General features: G+C 52.7%; 2 protein-coding genes across 8 annotated transcripts in view; both read left to right on the plus strand.

The window, feature by feature from the left end:
- Nucleotides 1-10,897, plus strand: part of TSPOAP1 (TSPO associated protein 1) — a 50,075-nt gene extending 39,178 nt beyond the window's left edge. For 4 of the 7 annotated variants that reach the window (XM_071574808.1, XM_071574814.1, XM_071574813.1 and 1 more), the window contains 8 exons: nucleotides 26-177; nucleotides 633-801; nucleotides 1,898-1,972; nucleotides 2,342-2,377; nucleotides 3,253-3,356; nucleotides 3,902-3,973; nucleotides 4,426-4,554; nucleotides 9,628-10,897. In XM_071574808.1, the coding sequence (XP_071430909.1) occupies nucleotides 26-177; nucleotides 633-801; nucleotides 1,898-1,972; nucleotides 2,342-2,377; nucleotides 3,253-3,356; nucleotides 3,902-3,973; nucleotides 4,426-4,554; nucleotides 9,628-9,834 (944 nt within the window). In that variant the 3' untranslated portion in view covers nucleotides 9,835-10,897. Of the gene's footprint in view, nucleotides 1-25; nucleotides 178-632; nucleotides 802-1,897; nucleotides 1,973-2,337; nucleotides 2,378-3,252; nucleotides 3,357-3,901; nucleotides 3,974-4,425; nucleotides 4,555-7,339; nucleotides 7,400-9,627 lie in introns of all 7 variants that reach the window. The other 3 variants (XM_071574812.1, XM_071574811.1, XM_071574810.1) reach the window with 3 other exon arrangements.
- A 6,905-nt stretch (nucleotides 10,898-17,802) lies between these two features.
- Nucleotides 17,803-22,674, plus strand: LOC139681622 (1-acyl-sn-glycerol-3-phosphate acyltransferase alpha-like). Its single transcript, XM_071575126.1, has 6 exons — nucleotides 17,803-18,176; nucleotides 19,476-19,609; nucleotides 20,279-20,454; nucleotides 20,684-20,779; nucleotides 21,320-21,392; nucleotides 22,429-22,674. Exons 1-6 carry the CDS (start codon nucleotides 17,992-17,994, stop codon nucleotides 22,575-22,577), a joined length of 813 nt encoding a protein of 270 aa, XP_071431227.1. The 5' UTR covers nucleotides 17,803-17,991; the 3' UTR covers nucleotides 22,578-22,674.

Raw genomic sequence — 22,674 nt, forward strand, 5'->3', positions numbered from 1 at the left:
TCTGCTGTGTCCCCTCTGTGCACAGGTCCTCCCAGGAGCAGTGCTCCTGAAACCTCTGGGAAGGAGGATGGCATTAGAATATTTGTGGCTCTCTTTGACTATGACCCTGTCTCCATGTCTCCTAATCCTGATGCAGCAGAAGAGGAGCTCCCATTTAAGGAGGGACAGATCCTGAAAGTAAGAGTTTAGTGAACATCTACTCTGTGGATCCATCTGGTATTCCAGAGGCAGCATAACCCTTGGGAGGTCTGCAGCTTCCTCAGGAGGGAAGCAGAAGGGCAGCACTTAGCTCTCCTTTCTGATGGCCAGTGACAGAACCTGAGGGAACAGCTGCATCTGTGTCAGGGGAGGTTAAGTTGGATATTAGGAACGGGTTCTTTCCCCAGAGGGTGGTCGGGTACTGAACAGGCTCCCCAGGACAGTGGGCACAGCCCCAATACTGCCAGAGCTCAAGGAATATTTGTACAATGCTCTAAGTACATGGTGAGATTGTTGGGGTGTGCAGTGCAGGGCCAGGAGTTGGAATTGGTGGTCCTTGTGGATCCTTTCCAACTCAGGGTATTCCATGGTTCTTCCTCTGTGCATCTCATTCCCCGTGTATGAACAGTCTCTGGCCTCTCTTTGCCTTGCAGGTTTGTGGAGACAAGGATGCTGATGGCTTTTACAGGGGAGAATGTGCAGGAAGGGAGGGATACATTCCATGCAATATGGTCTCAGAAGTCCAAGTGGAGAATAATGAACTCAAGAAGCAGCTCCTGAAGCAAGGGTTCCTGCCTGCTGACATGCCCACGGAGGGCCGAGGTACTGGGTCTGTGTGTGCCCTGCTCTGGGCTTCTTGGCTGAACTCTGCAAAGCTCAATCCTGTTGTCAAGCTGTGTGACCAGTGCAGCCCACCAAAACCATCCATAGGGCTGGCCCTGGGATCTGCAGCCTGCTTTGGTGGCTGCACAAGCAGGGAGGTCTCACTGGCTGAGGGAGGAAGGTGTTCCCAGCTCTCAGTTCATTCCTGACTCCACTGCAGCATTTGCAGCTGCTGGGGCTGCTCCTGTGCCTGAGGTGTGTGAACTCAGCAGTGCTTGAGTGAGGCTGGTCCTCCCTGGGGAAGGGGAGGCAGAAGGGTTTGGAGAGCAGCTGAAGGGTGTGAACAGTAGTTTTCACTTTGTTCTCTCACTGAACCTGTGGGGATGGCCCTGCTCTTGGATGAGAGAATGTGTGACTTGGGAATGGAGCAAGATGGGGAAGGGGAAGGAAAGGTGTGAGACAAGGTTAGCAATCAGGAGGGTGCAGGGAGCAGAGCTGGTCCTTGGAATCCTCCTGTGTGACTCAGTGCTCTGTGCACTGCAGAGACTTTCCTGTTTCTTGACAGTCATGTCCTTGGAGAGAGCAGAGGAGCTGCCTGTCCATGGCTCTGCAGTTTTCCTGCTGCCATAAGCCCCTGCCACAGCCTTTTAACTAAGGAAATGCCTCAGGGGGTTGGTCTGGGCACTCCTGTGGGTTCACTTGGGATTTCATCCAGTACTGCCCCTGCTCAGTGCAGCAGCTTTGGCTGGAGACCTCCCTAGATCCCTGCCCACCTCACCTGGCACTTGCCAGGTTTTAATGGTTTTATTTTGTCCTTATGATGCTGCTTCTGAAAGACAAATTGCAGCAAAGCCTGTCTGCTGTGGGCTGTGGAATGGCTAAAAGGCATGAGCTCAGTGTGGATTTCTGTGTGTGTTTGGGATGTGGATCCTGCCTCTCCTGAGTCCACATACAAGGACTGGAGATTGGGCTTCCCAGGGGAGGCACATCCTGCCACTCTGTTCCCTGTTCACTCCCTCAAGGTGCTTTGCACTTTCCATTCACTGTCTGTTTCTCTTGTCTATTTATTTGCTTTGTTTTCGGTGTTTCTATGAAGGAAATGGCACATTTTCTCCTCCACCTCCACGCCGCCAAAGTGTCCCTCCTCCAAAACCCAGACGCTCCAAGAAAGGTCTGTGGCACCCTCTGCTTCCTCTCTGACTTTTGCACGAGGATTACAGACTGCATTGAATTTTTACCACTTGCTTACAGGACCCCCAGATGTTTGTCCCTGCTAGGAAGTGGAAAGAGAGCCCACCCCTGTGCTGGTGTTAAGTGTTTAACCACAGTGATGTCTTTTATAGTTTTGGAGCTTGACCTCTGCTTCTTGTTACGTCCCTGAGTGCTGGTTACTGGCAGAGTTTTTGAGTTGCATGACCAGTTTGCTTCTGTTGTTTGCTGCCTTGGTCTTTGTTGTTTTGGTTGTTGTTTGTCAGTTGTGTCATGTGGTCAGTGGTGGAATTGGAGCTCTCACTGATGAGGCATTTTCTTCCCCTGGCAGGGCTGGATAAGCAGGAGAAGTACAAGTCTCATCCAGGTGAGAATTGGTCTTTTTTACTCTAGGTGGGTAATGTATGATCAAAATACAGACTTGTTTTGTGGTCAGGGGGCTGTGGTGCTGCTTCAGACTGGAAGAAAAGAAGAATTTTAGTTCTTTTAGTTTAATAGTGTGGCCTGTGACTAAGCAGGGAGTGTCTGCAGGGGGAGGGCACATATGACTGTGCTGTGGAGGAGCAGGAAAGTCTCTTGCTCATCCTTAAGATCCAAGGTCCCTTCAGAGGGTGCTCCCTCTGCTCAGGTGCATGATTTTTTGACATCCAGAGAAGCCAAGCCTGCAAACCATCCCCCTGCCAGCCCATCCAATGCTGACCTGAAACATGAAAGCCCCACTAGATGAAGGACTGGGCAATGTATCTTCTATAACACCACACTTGGCTTTTGTAGGCTCAGAGCAGGTGTGTGAGTAATGGGGTGAGCAGGCAGGTGGTTGGGGAGGTGCAGTGTGTTCCTGGGTGATGAGCTGCCCTGGTGCTGTTCCCCTGGCACTTGGAGGGTAAATTTTGTAGCTCAGTAGCAAATCATTGTGTGGTGGAAGGAGAAATGGCCATTTGAGACACTGTAAAGAGACTGCTGTGCTCTGTGTATATGTACACATACATATGTGTGTGTATACATTGAAAACATACCATAAAACATTCCTATATATAGGCAGAACACCAAGATGGGTGAGATGTCCCCACTTTATGAGATGATACAGATCAGAAACTACTTTCCCAGGTCTCTCTCCATTCATCTTCCCCCACTATTCTCTTTGCTCAGTTCACTCCAAGGATGCTGAAGGGATTGCTGGGATTTGGGATTTTGTCCCTGTACTTCCAGCTCAGGATGTTGTGTTTGATTTTTGCCCTGCAGGGCAGAAACATGAGGACATTGAGGCAGAGCTGCTGACTCCTCGCAGGATGGTGGCTGCCTTTGACTATAACCCCAAGGAGAGCTCTCCAAATGCAGATGTGGAGGTACCACCAGCTGCTCACCCCTTCTACAGGGCTCTTTGCTCTCTCCCTCTTCTGTCCCAGGACACTCAGCACTTTGGTCCAGGCAGGGTCTCAGTGAAACTCTGTGATGTGGTCAGGTTCTGTTTCCAGGTCACATCTCCCTGTTTGTGTGCATTCCTGCCACTGGCTAATCCCTGAGCATTCCATACAGTCAGGCTCATCCAAGGGAGCAGGATTTGGAATTATATTTAAAGAAATTAAAGGTCTTCCTCTGTTTGCTCAGTTTGTCCTCAACACACCTTTCCAGAGCAGGTGACAGGTACTATTTTGCAGCTCTATTAAAATTGGTTCAAAGCCAGCCTTTGCTCTTGTGTGAATTCATGAAATGCTTCCCCAGCAGTGAATTCCCCACTCTTGCTCTTCTGAATCCTGACCCTGCAGGACTAAACCCAGTGGGCTCCCTCCCTTGGGGTGAGCTGGGGCAGGAAGCCAAGGGCAGCTGGTGATGCTGGTGAGGAACTGGTGGCAGTGCCCCTGTGTGACCACTGTTCTCTCCCTCTCTGCAGGCTGAGCTGACCTTCAGTGCTGGGGATGTTATCACTGTGTTTGGCTCCATGGATGATGATGGATTCTATTATGTAAGTGCAGGGCTTGGGAAGGGCCTGTGGCTGCACTGGAAATTGCTGGAGGCAATTTTTTTTGGAATAAACAATGCAGCTCTGGAGCTCAGTGATCATGGATGCAATGCCCACAGGACACTGCACCATTATAAAAGCATTAATAAATACAGCAAATCAAAGGCCTGTGGTATCCTCATGTTCCAGGTGCTTCCTGGATGCCAGTGGAAATTTGGAGTTTGTAGAAGTTGCTGGAATAGCTTTGCTGCCATCTCTTCTTCCTTTACTTTCTTCTGTGTTTTTTGGGCTCTGAATTGTTCCACAGCTTAAGCAAGAATGTGAGTTGTGGGATTTGCTGAGGATCCTTCCAACATGGGCTTCTCTCAGGCCTCTTCCCAGGGTTCTCTGCACCTGGAATTATTATTTCTCCATCAGCCTGGAAACCTGATGAGAGAATCCCATGTGTCTTGCAGGGAGAGCTGAACCAACAGAGAGGGCTTGTCCCATCCAACTTCTTGGAAGCTGCCCCTTCAGATGGAGATGTGGGAGAGGATTTTCACTCAACAGATAAAGAAGCTTCTCCACTGAGTGCTGAGAGCCAGGTAAGATGTGTGAGTGCATGGCACAGACCTCCAGTCCAGGCTGGGATGTGGCTGGAGACTGGCATTGCACAGCATGCAGGATGGGTGGCATCCCTGAACTTGGTGCATGCAGCCCAGGTCACCCCATGGCAGATGCTCAGGGGCTCACAAGGGAGTGCTGGGAGCTCTTCCCAAAGGCTTGGCTGCAGTGCAAAAGGAGGCACAAAGCAGTAAAACCTGCTGGGGTCAGGCGGGCAAAGAGCATCCCAAATCCCACCAGCAAATGGATGAGATCCACAGAGTGCTCAGTGACAAAATCCTGCTGCAACCAAAGCACTTCAGCAGCTCCCAAGACCCAGGAAATTCCTCAGGTATCCTCACATCCATTCCAGAGGTTTCTGGAGTTCTGGCACCCAAACACCAGTGCTCTTCCTCCCACCCTAAATCAGATACATCTTAATCCAGGCCAAGGTGCTTATGGAGAAATTCCAAACACACTGAGGAGTTTCCCAAACAGATCTGTGGGATGGACCCTAGAGCTTTGACAGCATCCCACAGAGGCAGGGAATTCAAAGGTTAAGCCAACCCCTTGCATTATGTTGCTGCTACTCTTGAAACAAATGCTCCAGTGGGAGATTTGGGTCATCTCCCATGTTCAGGGAGTCCTCAGGGGGTGAGGCCACAAGTGCAGCAGCTCCCTGGTCTTCCCATGGCTTTGTGTCATTGTAGGGTGGGAGGAGGGAGAGACCCAGCCTAGTCCCAGCTCACACATGCTCAACCTTCAGTTCTTCCTGGGAGGTTGTTGGCACTGTCAGGTGGTGCCAGACCAACAGGGGTGTTGGAGCAGGCCCAGGCTGGCTCTGGACCAGTCCTTGGGCAAGTGTATGGCCCTGAATCCAGCTCTGTTGCACATTCCACTGGTGCCACTCCAGCTTCTCTGCTCTCTGCAGCATTCCTTGGCTTATTTTTCATGCTCAGCTCTTCTTTTCTCTGTATCCACCTCCCATTTCTATCTTCATATCCTGCTTGATCTCCCTTGGGCTTCACCTGAGCTCCATCTCTTGCTTCCAGGCATTCCAGACTCTGTGGGTGCAGGATTTGTGCCCCAGCCTTGATGCCTTCTCACACAGAGCAGGCCTGGCTCAGGAATGAGGCTTGTGGGCAGTTTGCTGGATCATCTTCTGAGCTCAGCTCTGCTGCCCTGCTTAGGACTCTGGGCCAGGCTGGGCACTCAGAGGCTCATCAGCTGTTACTGCCAGGCTTCAAGAGCCCTGAGGTCACACAAGTCTGAATTTCTGGGGATGAACAGCACAGGGGGTTCCTTCTTCAGCTGCCCTCTCAAAATTATTTGCTCTTCCCAATCATTCAACTATTGGAGCAGAGGGTTCCAAAGTGCCCCTGAACCTCTGCTGGGCTCAGCAGTGGGGGACTGATCCTGGACACAGCAGTTTGGCCCACACTTCTCTGCCTGCTGAAGGTGGAATCTCTTTTCCTGTCTTTTTGCACTTGCAAGTGTGTTAAAACAACCCATATAAATTAGCCCTTCAGACCTTTCCATTTGTCTCCATTTGTGCCAGAGATGCAGCAGAGCCTCCCCTTGCCCTGGCTCTGGCCTGGGGTCTGCAGAGCAGGAACCTCTTAGTTCAGGATGGATTTGGCACTTTGGGTACTCCCCTGATCCATGAACTGCTGTTCTCTGGAGTCTGAATCCTTGGGAAATGCAGCTGATGATGGAGCCAGTTTGCTTTCAGTGGGAAGCAGCTTTAGCTCTGCAGACATGGCTGTGCTTTGGCTGCCTGTGCTGTGCCAGCTGCCTCCTGTCCTCTCTGCTCCCCCTGGAAAACTGTCCTGGGATATTCTGGCCTGGCACTGCTCCTGCTTGTGCTTTGCTCTGCCTCAACACCTTCCCAACATGAAAGGCACCTTTTCCCCCTTTTAAAAGTGGTTCATTTACCCTGCTCAGAACCAAACCTGAGTTAATTACCCTGAGCCCACAGCAGTCCCAGATCCCAGGGCACAACACCTGCTGGGGAGGGCAGGAGGAAGAAACACCTCCTGCTGTGAAACCAGCATATTCTGTGCCCATCCCTGAGCTGGAATGAACCCTCACAGTGACACAGCCATGCCTGGGGCTCTCCAGACTCCACTGGCACATTCACTCCACAGAGTTAAGGAACTTGTGCTTGTTCAATTTGCTGTTGGCAAAACAGGCTCCCAGCAAATTCCCAGTGCCAGGCTGAGCTCTGGCACCTCAGGGGGCATCTGTGTGCACCATGGCAGAGCTTTGGAATTGGTTAAAGCTCATTCCACTCATAGCAGAAGCTTGTCCAGCATGATCATGAGTGAATTCTGAATCTCTTATAACTTCTTGGATTTGATGTTTCCACCCTGCCTGTCCCTTCCCTTCTCCCTCCTGCCCTTCCAAAGGCCTGGGAATAAGGACAATTTTATTTCCAAATTGATTAACTGGGGAAGGTGGATCATTTTGAATTATTTCTGAGTACATCTTAAAATGCCTGCAACTGAAAAGGGGAAGCAACTTATGAACTGACAACATTTGGGGATTAGAATAACCAACAAAAAATTACAGCCCAAAGAGGAGGATCCAAGAAGTTGTGGTGCCCACCAGGGCCCTGAAACACTCGTGGTCACCAACTCAGAGCAGTTGCTTTATTGCTGTGGCTGTCACAGGATTATTTTTGCATCAGAGACTGATTGTAAAGCACCTTCAGCAAGTGTTTGATTCTAATTAATTTCCTGTATTTATTTCTGCCTGTGTTATGCACCTGACGGTTCTTTTCTTCAGAGAATGAGGAAGAGAAGAGTCCAGTGATAGATATGAATGATACATAGAGAGAGCAACCATGTAAGTGTGTGTGAGAAGACCTTCAACCTCCCACCCAGCACTTCAGAGGGTCCTGCACCTGCACTTTGCTCCTTTTCTTTGCTTGTAGTTGGACAGGCTGGTTTGGGGCTGTGCTGGCAGGTCCCCCTTGACATCCTCTCCCTGCCAGATGGGTTAAAGACAAGCCATGATCTGTTCAGCTCATCAAGTCAACTCTTTGGAACAATTATCAGCTGGTTTTGGGGACCAGGATGGGACTGTGCTGGATGTTCAACTTTGGGAAAGACTTGCCTTGTGCTTCAGCCTGGCCCTTCTGTTCACATTGATTTTGGCCCTTGCCAGGTCCTGCTCAGGCTGAGCACACTCCATGTCCCCCCTGGAATTTTGGCCTTCTTGATTTTCCTCCTCCCTCACAACAGTCCTGAAAACCCCCTGCACACCCTCATTTTAAGAAAATAATAACATTTAGTCCCCCAAACCAACATTGTGTGGATAATTGTTCCATCAGCACTGCAGCAGTTTTGGGGCTGGGTGGGTGACACCCCTGGTGTTGGGGAGCAGTGGGAGCAGAGCTGTTTTTCTTTTGCTTTTGAGAAATTGTGCCAATCATTAATACCTGAGACAGCACTGAAACCACCCCCTGCAAACTGACATCACTCTTCTGTTTGTCAACTCCAATAACTTGTATGAGGGTCTTGACAGAGCAGTTTTTCCTTATGTTTTTCTTAGAGAAGAAACTTCAATTTTAGTATCACTGTTCTCTCACCAGATGAATCTGTGACCTGGTTCTGTTGCTTTTCTGCCATACAGACACCCCTGAGAATACCTGCACATGTGGGAGAGAGTGTCTGTGGGTGTGGAACTGCCTGGGGATCACATTCCACAGCTGGGAATCAGCAGGATGTGACTTCCAGCCACAGGCAGGACCCTGCCTGGCACTGCCTTTTCACTCTTTGATATTTGCTAATGACATTGGGGCTGCAGTGTCCTCATTCCAGGAAATAATTGTCACTCTGTGAGTTGTTTTGAGTACCTGCCTCTGAGATTGTACAGGGCCTTTCATCCACAGCTCTGCAGGAGGAATGATCTGTGTTTTGGGCCACCAGGTCTGCCCTGAAAATGTTCCACCTTTGTCAGAAAAGGGGTCTCCAGTGGTGCAAGGGCAGAGCCTCCCCTGCTCTGGCTGCACAGGGGCCTTTACATCCCTCCCACATCCCTTGGGGTGCTGAGCCAGGCAGTCCAAGGCCTGAGCTTCCCAGGGGAGATCATTCCCTGGCTGTTGGTGAGCACTTTCTGCCACCAGCATTTTGTCCCAGGATTCTTCACAGCACAGCAAAGTTTCAGGAGCAGAACCCAGGGGTTCTTGGCTTTGCCCACAGTAACCCAGTGTGCTCCAGGTTAGCCCTCACCTGGCTTCCTTTTTCTCTCTGCCTCCATAAGTCCTGCTTTAGAGGCTGCAGATGGTTCAGGTAAACTCCTTCAGGTTTATTCCCAGACTCCTCAGCCCTGCCTGGCACCAGGACCATCAGCACCAAGTGCTGCTCCTTGCACGTGGGAGCTGCCAGGAGAGCCAGAGGAGCATTTCTTGGGAGGCAGCAGGAGCTGGAGTGGCCCTTGCAGGCAGAGTGCAGCTTTGCCAAGGGCCAGGTTGTGCCATCCAGCAGCATCCTGGGGCATCCTGCAGCATTCCTTGGCAGGGGCTGGCCTTTGGGCACAGTGCTGCACCCTGGAGAGCCACGGGAGTGCCTTGGGAAGTGAGTTGGAATGAGATTCCCAGGGGAACACAGAGTGGGAGCTCAGGACAAGGCAGCCCTGGTTGGTGCCATGGAGGGAGGTGGGCAGGAGTCACATCTCTGGCCTGGAGCCAGAGAGCAGCTTAGTCCAGGTGAGAGAGAGTCTGGTGGCACTGGCACAGCGTGGTGAGTGCTGGGAGGTGGGTGTTGACTCAGCTTTCTGTAGTGGGGAGGGGTCACATGTTCACCCCAAGGCAGAGCTCCCTGCCTGCCTGTGCCCCTGCCTGTGCCCCTGCCTGCCCAGGCCTGGCCCTGTGGGTGCTGCCAGTGCTGAGTGTGACCCTCAGGAACAGCTTTGTGCCCATCTTGCACTGGAAACTTCCCAGCTGGATCTGCACCTTCCCAGAGGAGGCTGGTGGGGAGCAGGCTGAGTTAGAGACCCCGAGGTTGATGTTGGTGTCCTGCAGCAGCTCTAACTTTGGCTTCTTTCTTCTGTTTTCTGTCTTTCCAACCCAGCTACACCCAGATGGATCTGCTGAGCAGAGTGACTCCTCACCACCTCCTCCTTCTCCACCACCTTCCTGCCTTGGGCCGTGTCCAGAGCAGGCGTCGCTGGCCCTTCTCACCTGCAGTGATGCCCCTGGGCAGAGTAAAAAGAAGAGGAGCTTCTTCTCCAAAGGGAAAAACCTCTTCAAGAAACTTGGGTCCAATAAGAAAAACTGAGGAGGGGTTTGTTCTGCTCCCACTGCCCTGAGCAGTGCACAGACTGAGAGTTCAGGATGAACCCCCTGCAATAAGCTGGTTATTTCCAGAGGGAAGAAGTGGGACTGGAGGAAATTCTGGAGTGGGTGTGGGAGCTGTCCCTGCTGAGAGTCCCCCAGGGGGATGGTGGCTCTGGGGGGAGGGGGGTGAGGGCTCAGCTCTGGGGTCCAGCTCCCCCCACACAGCAGTTCCCTGTAAATATTTCCATTTCCAAATGATATCCTGGCTGTAACTTCGCTAACTGGCTTTTCCCAGCAAAGCCCTGGCCCCTTAGGAAAGCCCCTTGTACCTCCACCCCCTGGTATTTCTCTGCTCCAGAGGAGCTCGTGGCAACTCCTTCACTCCCTGCAAAGACAAGTTGCACTTCTCTGTTCCCCTTTGCTGTGTCTGGGCTGATGAGTGAGTGCTGATCTGTACTGTAACCCTGTCCCTCTGCAGCTGTGCCTGAGAGGAGCAGCCCCCCCTGCCTCAGTGGGGCTCTAGCACCAGGATTCCCCTGGAGGAGGGAGCAGTGCCCTGCTGGCATCACTCCTTCAGCCTCCAGGCTGGGCTGCTGGGACAGCTGCTCTTGCCTGGTTCACCACGCACTGGCTGGGGCCTCCACTGCCTTATTTATTGATTTACCAGTTTATTTATTTATTATTTATGTCTCTCTGTTTATTTATTTATTTGTTTGCTTATTTATTTATTTATTTCCTGCCCTCCCTTGGGCTGTTCCCAGGCTGCTCCCGAGCCTGGAGCGTTGGGAGAGCAGGGCTGGGCATGGAGAGAGGCTGGAGCTGTTTTCCCAGGGGGTGATGTGCTCCTGGAAGTTGGGACACAGCCCTTGCCAAGCCCCAGGGAGTTTGTCCCTCGTGGTTTCTCCCCTTTGCTGTGGCTCTTCCATTGCATGTTCCATTCCTTGCTGTGGGCAGGTGAGGTCTGTGAGTGGTGCCAGCACAGCCCCAGGAGTGCTGGTGGTGGTATGGTCTGTTTTTATTTCATATCAAATTTTATTATAATAAAGTCTATTTTCACAAAAATACATTTTCCTTAAGAAAAAGCCAATGGTTTGTGATGCTTCTTTGAGGCAACTGAGGGAGGGCAGGGGGGAAATGGTGCTGATTGTTGGTGCTTTGAGGGTGTTCTGCACCTTCTGTGTCTCCTTGGTGGGACAAACCTGTGTGGGTGTTCTGGGAGTGAAGGGAATGGGCTGAGGGGGAGGAGACCAAGGGGATGCTCCGAGGGCTGGGACAGCTGGGGGGGGTCACCTGGAGCAGAGGAGGCTCCAGGGAAACCTGAGAGCCCCTTCCAGTGCCTAAAGGGGGCTTAGGAAAGAGGGAGAGAGACTTTTTCCACTGGCAGAGTGATAGGACAAGGGGTAATGGTTTTAAACCAAAAGAGGAGAGATTTAGGTTCAATATAAAGAAGAAATTCTACTTTGTGAGGGTGGGCAGGCCCTGGCACAGGTTGCCCAGAGAAGCTGTGGCTGTCCCATCCCTGAAAGTGTCCAAGGCCAGGTTGGGTGGGGCTTGGAGCAACCTGTGGAAGGTGTCCCATGGCAGGGGGTTGGAATGAGATGACCTTTATAGTTCCTTCCAACCCAATCCATTCTGTGATTCTGTGATTGAGGCTTTGCTGGCTGAACTTGGCCACTTAACTCCCATGCCAGGCAAAATCTCCATGGTGGAAACACAAAGCTGGAGTGCCCAGGTGTGCCCAGGCACAGGATGGTTCCTCTCCAGGGGCAGTGGTGACACTCAGTGGTGGTGCTTCCAGCAGGAAAACCTTGGAACACCCTCCTGGGATGGCTGGAGCTGTTTCCATATTATGGTGGAGAGAAAAAGGGAGGGGAGAGGAAAGAAATAGGATTGCTGATGCTATAAAATCATTCTGCTGCTGCACAGGCCTAAGGTGTTTAATGATAAATAAGATTTGACCACTGCTCTGCTGGGTTTGGTGCTTTCCAAGCCAGAAAAAGCAATTTGCTGCTCAAGGAGCGTCCTCAGCACGTCTTCAGGCTGGAAGATCTTAAATGACAGCACGTTGTGGTTGTACAGGTGGTGCTGTGAGAAACATTCCAAGGGTGCAAGAAGAACCTTTCCCTGAGTCCTGAGTGTCAGGCACAGTCACAGCCTTTCCCCTGTTTCCAGGCGTTTGCCCCTCTCCCTCCTTGGAGCTCTGGGGCACAGGCAGCACCGGTGGGGTTGGGCTAACAGGGAATGTGCCCGAGACGGGCACTGGGGGGTGCCAGTACCCCGCAAATGCATCGTGGTTACATCGCACGGGGCACGGGAGGGGTGAGCAGCTCCCACTGGTGGCTGAGGCGTCAGCTCGAGTCACATCCTGCTCTCTGTTCCAGCAGGTCACAGAATCATTTAGGTTGAAAAAGATGTCCAAGATCAACGAGTCCAACCTTTGCCCCATCCCCACCTTGTTCCTTCAGCCCGTCCCAGCTCCATTCAGAGGGACAGCTCTGCTTGAGGCCATCCTCCAGCTCCCTCCTTTGAAGCTCTTGGTTTCCTCCAGCTTCCTCCAGCCTCTCAAACCTCTCTGTCTGTCCCATCTGTTGTTCCATTTCTTCACATGCTCCCCAAAATCCTTGGTGAGGACCACACAGGGCCTGTGGCCAAAGGCAGATGCCCAGTGAGGAGCAAAGCAGGACTATCAGATACTTCCCAGGATGGGCTTCCAGCATGGAGGGCCTGCAGGAGCAGTTCCTGTTCCACAGCTGGGACATTCCCATCACTGCATTCCTGGCCACCAGCTCAGGCTGGCTCGGAAGTGCCTTTGAAAGTTCAGTGTTTTATTGGTGGCTTTTCCAGTCCCTGCGAGCTGGGAGGATTTCAGTGGCCTCCCAGGGCTCAGCATTCCCTCCTGGAGCTCTGCTGGGAGTCCTGGCTGGCTGAATTCTGCTCATGGAGACCTCACAGAGCTGCTTTTGTCCCTCCTTTTGCAGCCCCTCACAGGCAGCCTTTGACAGTGCATGAAAAGGGCTCTGTGCTGAATGCAGGAGCAAATCCCTCTATTTACTGTGGGACAAGGGCCCTAAATGCAACATATTTACTTTTCTCTTAGTGCTTCTTTGTACTCCATCACCTGCTTGCCCTTGGGTTTCCTGCTCCAGATGTTTGAAGAAGGAGTTGCTATTTCATTGTGGTGCTGTTTGTTATTTATTCCTTCCAGTTGTGACTCATTTCTCTTTTACTTTCCCTCCCCAGAGAGCTTGTTTGTGACTGTCCTCTTGCTTTGGCCACAGTTTTGGCTGGTTTGAAGGAGACCTTCTGACTTCCCTCTGCCCATTTCCATTTCTTTACTGGCTGGAGGATCATTCAAGAAGGTAAAGCCTTTCCTGCAGCTCTGCCCTGTGGGTTTATCTCTGCCCTGTGAGGATGAGCTCCTGCTTCAGCTGAATTTAAAGGCACTTTGCATTAAATGTACCAAGTGACCTTTGCAATCAGCCAGAGCTGTCCCAGCTGAGCTGCCCCTGCAGCCAAGGGCAGCATGTTGAGCTCTGAAGCACAAGGTCTGAGCCCTTCATTGCTGTGGCCTCCAAGAACATCATTTAAAGCACTTTCCCTGTAATTCTTTAAGTGCAGGAAAATTGATTCTCAGGTAGCAGAAGCTTGGAATGAAACACCATCTGGGCTCAGCCCCCTGGAGCTCTCACACACCCAGGGGTCACCATGGCAGGTGGGATCAATCCCTGTCTCTGCAGCCTCATGGCTGGTCAGGCCAGGCTGGTGGCACAGCAGCACATGGTGGTGGTGGTGGTGGATGAGCTGCAGGATTGGCTGTTCCAGAAGGTTCAAAGGATTGGCTTCAACCTGGCCATGCTCAACGTGCAGCAGAGCAGAGCCCATGACCTTCCAGGGGGACTGGCTGTGGGGGCAGAGCCTCCAAAGGAAAGCCAGTGGAAATCAGGCCCTTCTGTTGGAGCACTGAGGAACATCTCCAGCTCAGGAAATGATTTAGGAGTTGGACTTGATTCTTGTGGGTTCCCTCCAGCTCAGCATGGTCTGTGATTCTGTGATGCTCTTTCCCAACCTTTTCTTTACTTCTGGACAACCACAGGTAAGTGGGTGGGTGGTTAAGCAATGAAGGCAGAGCCTGGGAGAAGCTGAAGGAGATGTGGGGGCAGAAGAACCCAGAGCATTGCAAAGACCAGAGTTTGGTGTTCAGTGACTGACTCGTTCGATTGTTCAAATGGTAAAATTAGTAAAGTGGTTCAGCAACAGGTTTTCAGGAGTGGAATTAGGGACAGGAGTCCCCTGTGGGTTCTCTCCAAGCATTTGTGGGGGTCCAACCCAGCCACCCACAACTGGAAATGCAGATTCCAAAATGTAAGGCAAACCACCTGGACAGACTGTGTCCCAGAAAAGAAGGCATGTCAGAACCATTCCCGGGGCTCTGCAGGGTGCAAAACCAGTGGGATGGCATTGCAAGAGGGTCTTGAGAAACAGGCTGTGCTGGGACTCCAGAGCTGGCTCCTGGGTGGGTCATTGCCCAACAGTGTCCTCAGTGTGATGTAAGTGCCTGGAGCTGCTGTGTCAGCAAATCCTGGGAGAGGCCACACGGATCACTCTGGAACTGTGAGGAAAAGGGAGCTGGAGCTCAGGGTGGAAGCCCAGGCAGAGGCTTTGCAGCACATCCAGGTGCACAGGCAGGTCACAGGATTGCTCTGCCCTGGCTGGAAGAGAAGGTTGGGATTTTTCCATGCTTTATGTAGGAACATCCCTGTGCAAAACCTGATCTGAAGCACAAATCCTGAGCTTCCAGCTCTGACTTCAGACCTGCCACAGTGGAAATTACATGTAGCTCTGAATTTGGGAATTGTTGGGTTTCTGAATTTGGGAATTGTTGGGTTTCTGAATTTGGGAATTGTTGGGTTTCTGAATTTGGGAATTTGTGCTTCGTTTTGGTCTCAGCCACCCCAAGTGCTCCTCATGTCAGACAACCCCAAAGGTGGTGATGACACAGCAAGGTCAGAAAAACCTTCCTGATTAATTTTTTGGATGAAGCAAACTCTCAGTCTCCTGGATTGTTAGATGATGGTCTCATCCAGGCACCATGAGCTGTGTCTTTTCCAGTGGGAATTGCTCCCATTTCAGAATGGAGTCCTTCAATTTTGTCCTGAAATCGTTTTGCATTTTGGAGTCAGCTCTGATCTCCCTCCACTGAGCTGACAGCAACCTCTGCTCTTCTGAGCCTTCAGGTGCTTATGGTTAACAAGATAATGCTCTTTGCCTTTTCCCACCAGATCAGATCCCTTTCCCTGCTCTCTCTCCTGGCCAGTGTGTGGCTGAGCAGGGCTGGGGAATAGGAGAGCCACTAAAGCTCATGGAGTGAGCTCTCCCTGTCTCAGATGAGCTTAAACCAAACCAGATTCTGGAGAGGCTGCAAAGACCCAGGGGCAAAAAGGAGTTCACTGGGCATGGACACAGTCTGGGAACTGGGAGCTTCATTAGAGCTGGGAAACACCTTGCAGGTTAGGCAAGAGCTGATTCTTCTGCCATGGGAGTGTGGTGGGTCCAGGCACTGGGCTGGTGACAGGGGAAATTACAGAGGAGGATTTGGGTGTCTGAGGGTTTGGAGCCCAACGGTGGGATCAGACCTGAGCTCTCTCTCTCTCTGTGGTGAACTGGGAAGGGCATGGGGTTATTATTGCTTGGTGTCCTGGGTTTTGCCCATCTCATCAGAGACACTCCCCAGCTCTTGGAATCACAGACCTGTGTTCTCTGCAATCCCTGCCAGGAGGGGGGAGCTCAGGAGGGTTGGGATCTGCTCCAGGAACAGGGACAGGAGCAGAGGGAACGGCCTCAAGATGCATCAGGGAAGGGTCAGGTTGGATACTGGAAAAATTTCTTCCTGGAAAGGGCTGTCATGTCCTGGAAGGGGCTGCCCAGGTTGGTGGTGGAGTCCCCACCCCTGGAGGTGTCCAAGGAATGACTGGCTGTGGCACTCAGTGCTCTGGGCTGGAGACAAGGTGGGCATCGGGCACAGGGTGAGCTCCAGGGCCTGGCAGGGCTTTGCCAAGGTGGGCATCGGGCACAGGGTGGGCTCCAGGGGCTGGGAGGGCTTTGCCAAGGTGGGCATCGGGCACAGGGTGGGCTCCATGGGCTGGGAGGGCTTTGCCAAGGTGGGCATCAGGCACAGGGTGGGCTCCAGGGCCTGGCAGGGCTTTGCCAAGGTGGGCATTGGGCACAGGGTGGGCTCCAGGGCCTGGCAGGGCTTTTCCACCATCAGTGAGTCTGTGAAAGTCTTCGAAAATTGCCATCAGTGACTTTAAAATAAAGTGTTTCAGGGGTCTGGGGACTTGCCCTCAGACATTCTGGGTGAGTTTGTGTGTGCAGAGTTGAGTCAGGTGTTCCTCCTGCATCAGGTGCCCGAGCACAGCAGGGTTGGTTTGGAGCCACAGCCACCCTTGTGGGACAGCAGCTCCACTCCTGTCACCAGCACTCCATCTGAGGAACCTCTCCTGGCAGGTCAGGATAAACAGGTCGTGATCAAATCAACCCTCACTCAATTGCAAAAGGCCATAATTTATAGTGATGAGGATCAGGAGAACTTAACAGGCATTAGGAAGGGACCTGTTGGCTGGATCAGACCTTGGAGAAGCACAAAGCAGCTGGGGCTGGTCTCTAGAAACCAATTCCAAAGGGGACCTGGTCTCTGCAGCACCAGTACAGGGGGTCTGGTGTGGGCACATGGAGTGCTTGGCTTTTCCAGGGGCTGGAAGAGTGAAGAGACTGTGGGGAAAGCTGTGGCTGCCTCTGCTGTGGCTGCAGTCCCTTCTCTCCAGTTCTGCCATGACAGACAGGACAGTGGTCCCTGGGGCAGCCACAGCAGCAGAGGGCACAGGCAACCCCTTTCTTAATAAAATCTCCCTCAGCCTTGCCCACTTTACTGTCCTCAAAGATCTGACCTTGTTCTTCAGGTTGCAGGGAATGGTCAACATGCTTTTGTGGGTCCTTGGAATATTCCCTTTTTGGAATCTGCAGCTTTCAGCCCTGGCTGGAATTTAATATTATTAAACATTAATTAATTAATACTGTTGCTCCTCTGAAGTGCCAGAGCAAGGCCTGTCATGCAGATGATGAATCACCCAACGTCTGGTTTTCAGCCCAGTCATTCTCTTGCAAAGATCCTTTTCACACAGTGGTTTTAGGAGATGAAATGCAGTTGGAGCACTCCCAAAAAACTTGCATTTTCCTGCTTTGCTCCTTACTTATGCAGATGCTGCCTGAACACGTGCCTGCCTCTGGCCATGGAAACCTCAGGAGAAGCAGCTCCTGCTTTGTTTGTCTTCTTGCCCAGACTTGTGGCACTTTTCCCACTCTACATGTGGAATGTCCAGTTGCTGAGCTTGGTCCCTGCAGTGCCTGGGCTGTGTGGCACTGGGATCACTGGTTTTCTTTCCCTCTCTTCCCTGACAGGACCTTCTGAGTGCCCACCCACCCTGTAGCTGTCCCACCTGGGGAGGCCCAGGGGGACAGCTCAGGGTCAGAGAACCCCACCATGAGTTGGGTTGGGTGGGCATTAAGGCTCATCCTATTCCACCCTCTGCCATGGGTAGGGACATCTCCCACCAGCCCAGGTTGCTCCAAGCCTTGTCCAACCTGGTCTTGGACACTTCCAGGGGTGGGGCAGCCACAGCTTCTCTGCCCAGCCTGTGCCAGGGCCTCATTAACCTCATAGAGAGAAATTTCTTCCTAATTTCCCATCTAAACTTATTTCCTCCCTGCACAGTGTTTGTACTTCCTGACTCATCCCTCTCCCTCCCATTGGAGATTTGCTCAAAACTCCTCAGGATTCCTATTCCCAGAGCCCCCCAGAAGTGGGGCTGGCTCTGCAGGGCTGTGCCAGCCCAGGCTCACCCAGCCCCTGCCCACAGGCAGCTTTGCCCTGGCGTGTTTGCCCCTCCTGCCAGCGGCTCCTACCCAGAGCTGTCCTTGCCAAACCGGCTTTCCCTGGCGAGCTGAGCTCTGAGCAGGAGGCACAGCCTTGCTGGAGCTTCTCTCCCAAACCTCCTTCCAGATGTGCACCACCCACATGTGGCTCGTGGAGGGAGCCCCAACTCTGCCCCACACCCCCGGGAGCTCGTGACTCGCTCACTGCTCCGCGCCCTGGGCTGGCAGGATGGAGCTCTTCCTGCTGCACTACCCCTTCACTTGCCTCTTCATTGCCTTTCTAGTCCTCTACCAGGTGAAAGCTTCCTTCAGGTTCTTCTGCAAGATGACCTTCTACAAGCTGTGGGTGTTCACTGTGAGTGCTGTGATGGTTGTGCTCAGCATCCCCCGGGGACGGAGCGTGGAGAACATGATGTGAGTTGGCCGTGGCTCCTTCTGCTCTGGGCACTGGGGAGTCCACCCTGCCCAGTGCTCTGTTTTGGAGGGGCCTGGGGGCTGTGCTGGGCTGGGCTGGGGTGGAATCAGTTGTCAGACTCTGTAATTGAGTGCAGGGGTGTGAGTTTCAATGTTGGGTTTGTGTTGATGGAAGGAATCACAAACTACAGAAGGAAAGGGTGGGGAAGGTGACATATATTTGTCGAAGTCGGTAATGCCACCAAGGTGAATGCAATGCACAGGTAAAGCAAGTTGCTGGTTTTATTCAAACTCTTCAGTCTGGTCCTGGGAACTGTATTTCCCTCCTCCCCATGGCTGAGCATTCCCTTTCCAAGTTGTGTTGAGAAATCCACTGCAGGTGCTCGTCTCTTTCTCAACCTGTTGTGAGCCAGTCCCCACCTGAGCAGCCACCAGCAGACATTGCCACAGTGCAGTGCTGGCACCTGCACTGGCACTGGTGTGCCCCTCACTGCAGTGGCAGCTCTGGCAGTCCCTCAGCCCACCCCCTTGCTGCCCATCCCTGTCTCCAGACTCCCCAGCAGGCCGAGGGTCCCCCTGGAGGCTGCGTGGTGGGGGTACAGGTGTGACCAGCAGGGTGGGCATCAGGGCTGAGCGGGCACAAGAAGCTGGCCCTGCTCATGGCAGTGCAGTGCCTGCACCCTCCTGAAGTGCTGCAGAGGCAGCATTGACTGCTCCACTGTCCTGTGCTCCAGGGGGACTTCATATCTCCTCACTGAGCATCTGCCTTCTGCTTTGAGATATTTTCTTCACTACTTGACCCTGGTGCCTGAGTTTTATTTTTTCTTTCATTTTATTTTATGAATACCTCTTAAAATAGGGCTCCCAGAATTGCAGCCTGGTGTCCCCTGGAGGCAAAACCCTCTCTCTGGGCAATAGCAGATTTAGGGACAGGTTTATTGCAGCCTGTGTTTGATTCAGCAAGGTGGGCAGGGAAGCAGAGCACAAAGGTGGTCTGTGACGTGGGATGTGATCCAATATTTGGTTCATCCATGGCATTTCTGTAGCTCTGGTTGCTGGGCCATTGATCTTGTATGGCTGGAAGGAAGCCTGATAGATGGATCTGTGCTCTCTAATGGAATGATGAGCTGCAGTCTCACTAATTGCTCTTCTCCAAGCCCTGGGTCAGATCTGGGTCTGTGGAGAAACATTCTGCTCTGCAGGAGCAGTGCCTGAGGTGGGATGGTTTGGATGAACAGTGCTTGGTCCCTTTATCCAATTTCAGCACCTCTTTGGCTCATGTTCATTCCTCTTTTCCAGGTTTTTCCCAAAATTTCTCCTGCCTCTCAAATACATCTTTGGTATCCAGATAGTGGTGAAGGGCAAGGAGAACCTCAGGACTAAGAAACCTTTTGTGTTGGTGCTGAACCACCAGACCTCCCTTGACATCCTGGGTATGTGTTGATCCTGCTCCTGCCCCTGCTCCTGCCCCTGCTCCTGCCCCAGCTGGTTGTAGGGGTGGGTTGTACCAAGTCCCACGTGCCACAGGCAGAGGGACAGGAGTGGCTGTTACATAGTCCTTGAGTAGCCAGGCCCAAGCCAGGGCTGATCTCCAGAGAATTAGAGGCAGGTCTGATCTCCAGAGAATTAGAGGCAGGTTTGACTTTCAGAGTATTAGAGGCAGGTTTGATCCCCAGAGAATTAGAGGCAGGTCTGATCCCCAGAGAATTAGAGGCAGGTTTGACTTTCAGAGTATTAGAGGCAGGTTTGATCCCCAGAGAATTAGAGGCAGGTTTGACTTTCAGAGTATTAGAGGCAGGTCTGATCTCCAGAGAATTAGAGGCAGGTCTGAGCTCCAGGGCCTTAGAAGGACTTTAAAGCTCCACCAGCTTCCCCAGGGGAATGGGGACAGGCCTCCCAGCTGACCACAGCCATGGCATAGCTGCTCTCCTGCAGTGCCATCAATAGTCCTCCTTGAACTGGGTTGGAGACCCCCAGAGTGCCTTTCCTGGGGCCTCTGGGGGGCAATGAAGCTGCAGGCACAGCATGTCCCAGAGCAGGGGCTGTAACCCAGAGTCCTGAGGGGCCCTGAGTGCAGCTGCTGACTCGCTCTGCCCTTGCAGTGATGATGGAGATCTTGCCCCAGCGCTGTGTGCCCATTGCGAAGAAGGAGATCCTGTACATGGGCACCTTCGGGCTGGCGTGTTGGCTGGGAGGGGTCATCTTCATCGACCGCAGGAACAGGGAGGGCTCCATCAGCACCCTCACAGACGTGGCCCAGTCCCTGCACAAGGACAACGTGAGTGGGGAGCAGTCTGGTGAGGAGCCTCTGCAAAACAGGAGCCTTGGCATGGGGGGAATGGGATCTCTGGGCACTGGACTGGGCACAGTGAGGGCATCCTGGTGGGCTCAGTGCTGTGTGTCCATGGAATGGAGCTCAGGAACACACAGAGCAGTCCCAGGGGACCATGCTGGCTTAGAATAATGCCTGGAAGTCCCTCCATCTCAGTGTCTTCTCCCTTCTGCAGTTACGTGTCTTGATCTTCCCTGAAGGAACTCGCAACCACGGGGGGTCCATGTTGCCCTTCAAACGTGGGGCCTTCCAGCTGGCTGTGAAAGCCCAGGTGAGACCCACCTTCCTCCTGCCCCTTCCCTTGGAGCGTGGTTTCCCTGCCATGCTCCACCAGCCAACCAGGCTCCTGGTCCTGGGTTCCCCTGTGGGTGGAGACACACCAGGAGACCACGAGGAGTTTGTGGGTGACACAGGACGGGGCTGTTTCTGGGACAAGTGGAAAACCTTCATGACAGCTCAGGAAAAAAGGTTGGGGGGACCTTGATAAGAGCCCTGGGCTTGCCCAGAGAGTTTTCTGCTGAGCTGGGCCCTGCACATACTCATTTGCCAATCCCCAATTGTTGGCTTAAATACAGAGCTGAAAATGCAAAAGCCAAGAGTGAGGACATGGGGTGATACAACTGAATGATCTCAATACCCCCACAGCCCTCTGAGGGTCTGCTGGGCAGCTGCTGATGGGGATAATTGTCAGCAAGGGGCAGAATCCACCTGAAAACACTCTGGGGGAGAGATGGGGAATTGTATTTATTCACTGGAAATGTGTCTATTCAGTATAAATGTGTCTATTCACCCCAGATTGTCTCCCCTCCAGGTCCCCATTATTCCTGTAGTGTTCTCTTCCTACAACAGCTTCTACAACCAGAAGGAGAAGAGGTTCACCCCAGGTGAGGGTGACCTGGGGCAAAGAAGGGGCTGGGTGTTGGTGGAGTTCAGGCTTTGGGGCCATGAAGTGGGTGGGCAGAGGGCCATGTGTGGTGTGGAGACACAGCCAGACCACAGCAGGGTCTTCTTGGGTGGAAAAGGGACATTTCAGGCCTGGCTTTTGCCTCTCCCCTTGGATCTCTTGAGAAATCTGAGGGAAGCTGGAGAAGCAGCAGAGTCCTGCCTGTGGATCTGCAGGTTCTTGGGGAGTTGGGAAACAAAACCAAACATGGAGCTCTCAGAAAAGTCTCCCTGAGAATGTGTGTCCTCCCAGTTACCGTGTGGGGAAGGAATTTCTGCTGGTCACTGAGAAAACCTCATGGGGGGAAAAAAATCCCACAAAATTTAGTTTTCAGAAGGAAAATGCAGAGAAAAATGTTATAGATTCCAAGAGAGAAAAGCAATCCATCCTGTTCCTCTGCTCCCTCTGCTGCCACCCACCCCAAGAGAGGCTCCTGCCTTCCCACCCTTCCCCAGGCCAGCCCTGCTGTTCCCTAAGGGCAAGATTTGCATCTGGAATTCTCATTCCTGCCATTCCTGGGTGTAGCCATTCCCTCACAGGCAGAGACCTGGCAGAGAGAGTGGTGCTGATGACAAACACTGCTCTGGTTGTTTCCACTCCTCTCCTGGGCAGATCCTCTCTCTGTTCCTCACACACCAAAAGCTTCTGGTCCTGGAAATGTTCTCCCACCTGGAGGTGACAGGACCATGAGCAGGGATTCCTTTCTCCCACAGCCCTGCCCAGGGCTCTGCTCTGGGAATTCAGGCACTAACACACTGGGGAGGCATCTCTGAAGCAGCTGAACCTTTTGTTTAAAGCAAGGACAGAGTTTGCTTTGTGCCTTGCTCAGACAAGTTTGGATTGACTCCAAGGATGGAGGTTCCCTCTGGAGCCTCTTGTTCCTTGGCTGGCACCAGCCCTCCTGCTGGATCTTCTCTTGCTCTTCTAGACCACTCACATATTTTCTTCCCCTTTTCTCCCCTGTCTGACTCTTCCAGGAAAACTCATCATCCAGATCCTGCCCCCAGTGGAGACCCTCAACCTGGGCCTGGACGATGTCCCCAAGCTGACGGCGCAGGTCCGGGACTCCATGCTCAGCACCTACCACGGGATCTCAGGAATGACAAACGGAGCTTCCCATCAGTGATGCCACCTCCCAGCTCCAGCTGTGTGTGCCACAGCTCAGGGGGAGGCCATGGCAACCACAGCAAGGTCTGGCAGCAGGAGACAACCAGGGATTGCCA

This window comes from Pithys albifrons, chromosome 21 (assembly GCF_047495875.1).
Source record: "Pithys albifrons albifrons isolate INPA30051 chromosome 21, PitAlb_v1, whole genome shotgun sequence".
Lineage (NCBI taxonomy): Eukaryota > Metazoa > Chordata > Aves > Passeriformes > Thamnophilidae > Pithys > Pithys albifrons.

Bases quoted from the DNA above. Each gene is read 5' to 3' on its own strand.
- LOC139681622 (XM_071575126.1), top strand. From the start codon at position 17,992: ATGGAGCTCTTCCTGCTGCACTACCCCTTCACTTGCCTCTTCATTGCC. The intron at 20,455-20,683 runs GTGAGTGGGGAG...TCCCTTCTGCAG, and splicing joins AGTCCCTGCACAAGGACAAC to TTACGTGTCTTGATCTTCCC. The intron at 20,780-21,319 runs GTGAGACCCACC...TCTCCCCTCCAG, and splicing joins AGCTGGCTGTGAAAGCCCAG to GTCCCCATTATTCCTGTAGT.